Raw genomic sequence first — 8,875 nt, forward strand, 5'->3', positions numbered from 1 at the left:
GTGTGTGAGTGTGTGTGTGTGCGTGCGTGCGTGCGTGTGTGTGTGTGTGTGAACTCTACAGCCTGACGTGTCTTGATAGATGTTCTGGCCATGTTTTGTTAGAGATTCAACAGACTAAACCCAGTCTGGTTATAGACTGTAGCTGGTCACAAACAAATCTTTAATCATTTCTATGTGTCTTACTCAGCCTGCTTGTGTAGTTTGATGTGAAAGTGTGTGGTTAAAGCAATATTTTACACAAACAGAAAGAGGAAAGGCTGCTCGTGTGGGGAGTTACTGTACTGTCTAATGCAGGAGTATTGGAGTATTTCTCAGTGCGGTTGATTAAAGGAAGAGAAATGTGTTTGGGTCTCCAGTGGTCATGGACAAACCAGTGTGCTTGATTGACATGGCGTCCGATGGGAAGCTGTGTGTGCAGGGGTCAGCATTGCAGGTTCTGGAGCAGATCCAGCAGCCCGTGGTGGTGGTGGCTGTGGTGGGTCTCTATCGCACCGGGAAGTCCTACCTGATGAATCGACTGGCCGGGAAACAAACAGGTCAGCAGCACTGATGCCATCCAAACGCTCGAGCTGTTCAAATGAATGCATGCAAGTCATTGTGGGGTTTCTGGTGTGTGGTTATCAGGGTTTGCACTGGGCAGCACAATCGAGTCCAAGACGAAGGGCATCTGGATGTGGTGCGTGCCTCACCCCACTAAAGCAAAAACCACTCTGGTGCTGCTGGACACCGAGGGACTCGGAGACGTGGACAAGGTGACAAACTAAAGTAACTGTATCATATATTATCTATATGTCTTTCTGTCTGATGGTACACCAATCTCACAATCACAGATCATTCAGTATCAGGAACTGTGTATCTGTTATGGGCTGTGGTCTCATGTCTGTCTCAGGGCGACTCGAAGCATGACACCAGGATCTTCTCTCTGGCTGTCCTTCTGAGCAGCACTCTAGTCCTGAACAGTCGAGGAACTATTGACAACAGGGCTATAGAGGAACTGCAGTATCCTTCTAATCAGAACTTATAAGAGAGCTTGCTGAGTATTTAGGTAAACAGGTTAATAATACATAAATTACTAAGACTCCATGTAAAGCAATGTCCAAATTATAGACGTCTTTTGTCCATTTTGGAATTCGGCATTAGCTGGGATTGCTCTGGTACAGCTCTTCTCAGTTTACATGATTGCAGTGAATGTTCAACAGATCTTTGACTCGCACTGAACAGATACGTCACTGAGCTAACAGAGTACATCAAGATCAAGTCACCTGATGAAGCTGTAGATGATGCAGAGTTTGTCAAGTTCTTCCCCAGTTTCATCTGGGCCGTGAGGGACTTCACTCTGCAGCTAAACATCGATGGGAAAGATGCAACAGAGGACGAATACCTAGAGTTTGCTCTGAAACTAAAACTAGGTAATATTTAAAGCCTGAAAGTTTTATTACCAGCTTTGTCAGAGCATGTCATGTCATTCTGTTAGCAAACAAAGCCTTTCTAGCCACTTCCAGTCAATGATTTTAGCTTTCTGTGTTTATCTACAATGTTCCCCAAGATCATTTATCTATAACACGTTAACAAGCTAGCAGTTTATTTGATGTTCAAGTTTTCACTGTGTACGTTGACTGAAGGACAGCTTTGTGTTGTTCTCTTGAAGGTAACTCGAGTCAAGTGAACAATTACAACCTTCCAAGAGAGTGCATTCGCAAATACTTCCCATCTCGGAAATGTTTCACCTTCCCGTTCCCAACCAATCCAGACAATGTCTCTTATCTGGAGACACTGGACCCAGCTGAGATTTCAAAACGATTCTTGGAGGTCACGGGTCGTTTCTGCCAGTTTATCTTTGACCAGAGCCAAGTGAAAAATCTGAAAGATGGACACACGGTCACCGGCAGAGGTAACTCATAGGTTCATGTAGCAGTGGCTAATCCAAGAGATCAAATCATTTCTATAGCCCTTTTCACAATACACATACTGTAGTTGTTCCAAAGCAGCTTTCTAGAAGATAATACTGGCATGTCTGTAATGCTTTAACTTTGAGCAGTTTTAGAGCATAATGTTGATGATATATAGTAAATGGTCCACCATTTGAGATTTGGCCATACTGTATTTATTACTTTGTCTAGCATATAAATCAGTGCCAGGACTAAAAGAAAAATGGAGAGAAGCTTTAATGGTATGGCATTAAAATGCAGTGTTGAGTTGTGTTGAGAGATAGTTATATAAAACTAATTTCAGGCATTACTGTGATGGGAAGTTACTCGTGTCATGGTGTAAGGTTTTGGTCATATCGCCCAACTCTAAATGGTTGAATCGGGGAGATGCTAGAAATTCACTTCACAATGCTTTATGTGATGTGTTGGCGGTTAAACATGCTGGCTAATGCATTCAATATTGAGAGTAACCACAGTTCAAGTACCACAAGCTTTTCAATAAATACTCCATTTAATTTTACTAATGTTGCTGTAGCACATTCTCTTAAAGTTCACCCAAAAATGAAAATGATGTCATCATTTACACGCCCTCCTTTCATTCCAAACCTGTCATTCTTTCTTTTGTGGAATTTATTCTGAGAACTCTGTAGATTTTTTGGACATACAAATGGAAGTCAATAGTAACCAAAATGGTTTAACCCAAAACAGTCATCAAATATTTGTTTTTCGAGTGAATTATGCTTTTAATGTTTTGGACTCTTAATGTTTTCTGTCTTTGCATCTTTATTCATTGACGACTTAATGACATAAATCTTGAAAAACACTGTTTCCAAAACTAGTTTAGACTTTAGTCAGCTTTAAAGTCGTAGCATCCATTTATTTTGTACCGTACTTGTGTTTGACTCCTCTGCTTTCCTACAGTTCTGGGTCATCTAGTAAAAACATACGTAGACACCATCGCCAGTGGAGCTGTGCCGTGTCTGGAGAACGCTGTGATCTCAATGGCACTGATTGAGAATGAGGCTGCTTTTCAGGAGGGGCTTGAGGTGTACCAGAGTGGAATGGAGAAGCTGAAGAAGTCCTTCCCTCTGGAACTGAACGAAATCACCTCAGAACACCAATGCTTCAGTCTCATGGCAACACAGACCTTCATGAAACGCTCCTTCAGGGACAGTGATGGGAAGCACTTGACATCTTTAGAGGTCAGTGGGAGTGGACAGATTACAACAATAGATGGCTTTAAGCCACTTTATGGATTGCTCACATTTTAACTGCTAATTAGGACTTTTAAGTAATTATGACTACATTAGCTTACATTTTTACCCATTACAATACTCCCTTTACAGTGGTGGCCGCTCTCAGTTCCCCCGAAGTGGCGGTGCCCGCTCATGATGCTCTCAAAGCAGCGGTGCCCGCTCACAAGGCTCCGGAAGCCACTCTCAGTTCCCCCGAAGCGGCGGTGCCCGCTCACAAGGCTCCGGAAGCAGCGGTGGCCGCTCTCAGTTCCCCCGAGGCGGCTGTGTCTGCTCATGATCCTCCCGAGGCGGCGGAGCCCACTCACGATGTTCTCGAAGCGGCGGCGGCCGCTCGCAGTTTCCCCGAGGCGGCGGTGGCCGCTCTCAGTTCCCCCGAGGCGGCGGTGGCCGCTCTCAGTTCCCCCGAGGCGGCGGTGCCCGCTCACAAGGCTCCGGAAGTGGCGGTGGAACTCGCCTCCGTTCTTTTCAAGGCGGCAGCACCACACGCACCGCTGTGGTGGCCGCTGGTTCTGCTCTGCGTGCCTATTCCACCGGCTCTGCCCCAGTCCCCAGGTCCCCCGCTACCACACGGACCTGATATGCCTTCCCCACGCCTCTCTGGGCAGATTATTAATAATTGTTAGGAGTTGTATTAAGTGTTGTTACGGGACTGATGCAAGCTCTATGTGGCCGTATTGCATCAGATTCCCTTTTCTGTTTCAAGCCTGTGTCAGAGTCTTAGCTCTGTTTGTGTTTTCTGTTTTGGTTTTGATTTTGTTTTCCCGGCAGTCAATAAAAGCCTGCATTTGGACCTAGACCCGTGCTTACATGGTGTGTTTTCAGTACCGAGGCGTGACAAGTGTACAGAAAACTCGAATGATGAGCATTAAGACTACTTCCTGTTTTGTTGGGCTGTTTCAGGAAGCCATCAATCATCAGTTTGACAGCTATCTCTGGGACAATGAGAAGGCCTCCGAGGAAAAATGTGAAAGTCTTCTGTCAGTTCTCTCTGAACCAATGACCGAGCGGATCAATCAAGGATTTTATGCCACAGCTGGTGGGTACGATCTCTTCTGCCAGGACCTGGAGGACATTGTGAATCAGTACAATACACTGGCCTATCAAGAAGTCAAGGTGATAAATGTTACATTAAAGCAATAGCACTAAGCACCTTCAGATATGAATACTTTTACCATCAGGTTTACTCTTTCTGTGTTTCTTCATAGATTGCCGAGGTGTTGGAGAAATTTCTACAGCAAAAGGTTGCAGTCACCACAGCCATTCTGCAGGCTGATGATAAACTAACCGAAAATGAAAGAAGGATTTGCGGTAAGAGCTTTGTGTTTTCAGCCAAGTAGACACAGTAAGCCCTACACGTGAGAATATGAATAGAATCAACCCAGCTGCACAGTTAGGGTAAATGAAAGGGTATGGATGCCAGTCAGTGGCCAAGAGAATCAAAGGCAATCTCATTCCACATTTGAACGCTTATGTTTCAGCGTGTCAAACAAGAGGGATGATGTTGTCAGATTTGTCTCCTTCATTGAACTTACAGCATGTCTGTTTCTGTAACCACTTGTTTTTGGGCTGACCAGAGGAGAGAGAGCGGGCAGTCCTTCTGGAACAGGAGATGAAGGCCCAGGAACAGAGGCAGCATCAGCTGGAGGAGAAGATGGTGATTGAAGAACAGAATAACGAGGAAAGGGTGAGACAGGTCATACAGAAGGTGGAAGAGGAGATGTTCGTCCAGCAGCAGGAGACAAAGCGCGCCATGGACAGTAAGCTGAGAGAACAGGCTGCCCTGATGGAGAAGGGCTTTCAGGAGAACGCTAACAAAATGGCCAGCGAGATAGAGCAGTTGAGGAGGAGGAATAAAGAGGTAGAGGATAGCAAGTCCAGAGAGCTCGCAAAGATGATAGCGGATCAGGAGCGAAGAAATACACAGAGCATGGAAGTGCTGAGGCAACAGCACAGACAGCAGATGGAAGCGATTAACAGCAGACCGAGACCTGCGTCTCGATCCTGTTCTATACAGTGAAACGTGTTGATGTTCGTAGTGCACTGCTTTCACACAACTCTGAATTCATGACTACTATAATCTCACTGAATACAATGTGCATTTCACTGTGTTTTGAATTTATTATTACAAAGCTTTTTATTTGATGTCATATGGAACGCATTTTTAGGACTCGCCATTGTGGCGACTCTCAGACAGACTGTAGCCTAAAGCTTTCAACAGCAATGTGGATTGACATAGCTGCAAATTCAAACAAAAGAACCGATCAAAAGCACCAGAGTAGCAGTGCTTTACTAAATGGCCTTTAAATGGCAGGAGGAGTCATGCACATTAAAAACAAGAAAAGTAACTCATTTAATCAACATATCCTAGCTTTTACAGAAAATACTCACATGTAACCCCCTTTGCAATCGTTTTCACAAACATTTTCATAACTGACTGTCATTTAATTACACTTTTTTTTCCTCAGTAATTGTATGATATTGTCATATTAACAGTGAACATGCTATCTTAAATGGTATACCTTTGCCAAGTTACTGGATGTCTATGCTTATCTTTACTAAACACAAATAAAATGATTTGCTACAACTTCATAATTTTACATGCAAACGTATAATTTTAAAAAATGAATTATTAATTGTTAATTACATAACTTTTTTGCATCTAAATTTTCCACTCGGCTGAGTCACATTTCTGTGAATTCACTTGCTGTGTGTGCTCACTCCCCATGGACTCTGTTGGGTTTTAAGGACTTTTAGCTATTTGCTCCCATTCCCATCATCTTTTTGTTGCTGTGTTCACTCACCTCTTTATTTATTCATTGTCTTCAATAAACCCTATTTGGGAAAACATCTTCACTCTTAAATCTTCCCTTACAGCAACCTGACGCAATTTATTTCCCATATTTATGGATTAAAAGAAAAAAAACATTAAAAACTATAAACACAATAAAGACACACCATGTTTAATTTTTTTGTCAATAATCAAGTCAAGTCACCTTTATTTATATAGCATTTTATACAATACAGCTTGTGTCAAAGCAGCTTTACAGTGTCAAACGGGAAAATAGTGTGTCGATAATGCAAGAGGATGATAGTAAACAGTCACATTTTCAGTTAAAGTCACTGATCATCATCCAGTTCAGTTCAGTTCAGTTCAGTTCAGTTCTCTGACAGCAACAAGACAAGCAACGTAATGTCATCATATAATTGAGATCAAGGAAACAGACTAGCCAGCTAAATAACATCAAAGATCTAATAGATAAATAAAATGTGTAACTATGCAATTCCAAATTATCTTTAACCATTTCTAGTATTTGCGCAGGCTTTGCGTTGTTTAGTGTCTAGTGTAATTATCAGTTCATCCAGCAGTGGTAGATGTAGATGAACATGTTAATGTGTCAGCCTCTTGGTCTGCTTTTGGTGCTGTTTTCTTACAATTAGTCTGGGAAATAATTTCAAACCTCAAACCTTCCTTGTGTTCAAACGATGTAATCCATCCTCAATACTTGAAACAAATAGTGGACTCTTGTGGGTCCAGGACTGGTGTGATTCTTAAATAAAAGTCTGCAATCTGGGTCTGTCTCAGATAGACTGAAATTGGCCACTGTTACACCTGTGCTGAAAAAACCTTCACTTGATGCAACTGTCCTAGAAAATTTCGCCCAATATCTTTTATTTATAAGGTGTTGGGAAAGATAGTGCCTGTCTAACTGATAATGAGATATTTGAAGAATTTCAATCTAGGTTTTAATCATTAAGAACTCTTAAAAGGGCAGTTTCAGTACTATTTAATGATATTTTAATGGACACAGATTCTGGTAACTCGGATATTTTAGTTATATCAGACCTGTCCTCTGCCTTTCACACAATCGATCACACGATTCGTATCTCCAGATTGATATTTTGGGGGGAACTGTATTAAAATGGTTTAAGTCTTTCTTAGCTAACAGAAAATTCTCAGTTACTACTAACAAAGAGGTGGGAAGAGGTGGGAATTTCACCTCTTCTACAGAAAATCTTTCTTATGGTGTTCCTCAGGGTTCTGTCCTAACACCAGCTCTGTTTTCACTATATAGGCATCTGTAGTGTGTGTGCCTAACATATTCAATGAAGAAAATGCAACACACACTAGGATAAGATACACACACTATCTAACACCACAGACCCTGAAACATACAGGTCACACAAACAAAGCATGAAATCATGTCTTAAGCAAAAGTACTAGTCAAACCTAAGAAAGAAGATTAGATAAATGAAGGGCTATTGAGGAATGTGAGCAAAGGTAAGACTTAGATGATTATAAAAGAAGATGTGTATAAGAAAGCCAGTTCATTTTTGTATTCAACTTTTAATTAGTAGACAAACTCCTTGTGTGTGTAAACATACTTGTAAAGTATACAGAGCCAAAGACTCCACATGTGGAAGCGCTAAGTTATTAAAATGTATGCCAGTGCAAACAGCCTTTGAGCTTAATGCTGAAATATAAGAACAGTAATGGGAGGTTGATGAATGGATAAAACGGCACCGAGAGGAGTGACGTATGCAGAGATTTGGTCGTAGAACACCAGTATTCCAACAGACTTCATAGAAATCCTGCTGGAACTACTGGAACTGCCTGGAACTACTTTAGCTGAGAAATAACTGCACACCTTAGAATACAGGTGCATCTCAATAAATTTGAATGTCGTGGAAAAGTTCATTTATTTCAGTAATTCAACTCAAATTGTGAAACTCGTGTATTAAATAAATTAAATGCACACAGACTGAAGTAGTTTAAGTCTTTGGTTCTTTTAATTGTGATGATTTTGGCTCACATTTAACAAAAACCCACCAATTCACTATCTAAACAAATTAGAATATGGTGACATGCCAATCAGCTAATCAACTCAAAACACCTGCAAAGGTTTCCTGAGCCTTCAAAAGGGTCTCTCAGTTTGGTTCACTAGGCTACACAATCATGGGGAAGACTGCTGATCTGACAGTTGTCCAGAAGACAATCATTGACACCCTTCACAAGGAGGGTAAGCCACAAACATTAATTGCCAAAGAAGCTGGCTGTTCACAGAGTGCTGTATCCAAGCATGTTAACAGAAAGTTGAGTGGAAGGAAAAAGTGTGGAAGAAAAAGATGCACAACCAACCGAGAGAACCGCAGCCTTATGAGGATTGTCAAGCAAAATCGATTCAAGAATTTGAGTAAACTTCACAAGAAAGAGACTGAGGCTGGGGTCAAGGCTTCAAGAGCCACCACACACAGACGTGTCAAGGAATTTGGCTACAGTTGTCGTATTCCTCTTGTTAAGCCACTCCTGAACCACAGACAACGTCAGAGGCGTCTTACCTGGGCCAAGGAGAAGAAGAACTGGACTGTTGCCCAATGGTCCAAAGTCCTCTTTTCAGATGAGAGCAAGTTTTGTATTTCATTTGGAAACCAAGGTCCTAGAGTCTGGAGGAAGGGTGGAGAAGCTCATAGCCCAAGTTGCTTGAAGTCCAGTGTTAAGTTTCCACAGTCTGTGATGATTTGGGGTGCAATGTCATCTGCTGGTGTTGGTCCATTGTGTTTTTTGAAAACCAACGTCACTGCACCCGTTTACCAAGAACTTTTGGAGCACTTCATGCTTCCTTCTGCTGACTAGCTTTTTGAAGATGCTGATTTAATTTTCCAGCAGGATTTGGTACCTGCCCACACTGCCAA

The 8,875-nt window shown here is 42.1% G+C and overlaps 2 protein-coding genes across 2 annotated transcripts; both read left to right on the forward strand.

The window, feature by feature from the left end:
- The first annotated feature begins 361 nt into the window (after positions 1–361).
- Positions 362–5,816, forward strand: LOC107571942 (guanylate-binding protein 1-like). Its single transcript, XM_016258329.1, has 9 exons — positions 362–536; positions 625–752; positions 890–999; positions 1,222–1,409; positions 1,649–1,891; positions 2,850–3,130; positions 4,085–4,297; positions 4,390–4,492; positions 4,759–5,816. Exons 1-9 carry the CDS (start codon positions 362–364, stop codon positions 5,199–5,201), a joined length of 1,884 nt encoding a protein of 627 aa, XP_016113815.1. The 3' UTR covers positions 5,202–5,816.
- LOC107571945 (translation initiation factor IF-2-like) lies at positions 3,180–4,115 on the forward strand. The gene is made up of 2 exons (XM_016258334.1): positions 3,180–3,351; positions 3,403–4,115. The coding sequence occupies exons 1-2, from the start codon at positions 3,226–3,228 to the stop codon at positions 3,805–3,807; spliced, it is 531 nt and encodes a 176-aa protein (XP_016113820.1). The 5' UTR covers positions 3,180–3,225; the 3' UTR covers positions 3,808–4,115.
- Positions 5,817–8,875: the final 3,059 nt, after the last annotated feature.

Source organism: Sinocyclocheilus grahami, unplaced genomic scaffold, assembly GCF_001515645.1.
Source record: "Sinocyclocheilus grahami isolate Dianchi unplaced genomic scaffold, SAMN03320097.WGS_v1.1 scaffold1672.1, whole genome shotgun sequence".
NCBI classification, from domain to species: domain Eukaryota; kingdom Metazoa; phylum Chordata; class Actinopteri; order Cypriniformes; family Cyprinidae; genus Sinocyclocheilus; species Sinocyclocheilus grahami.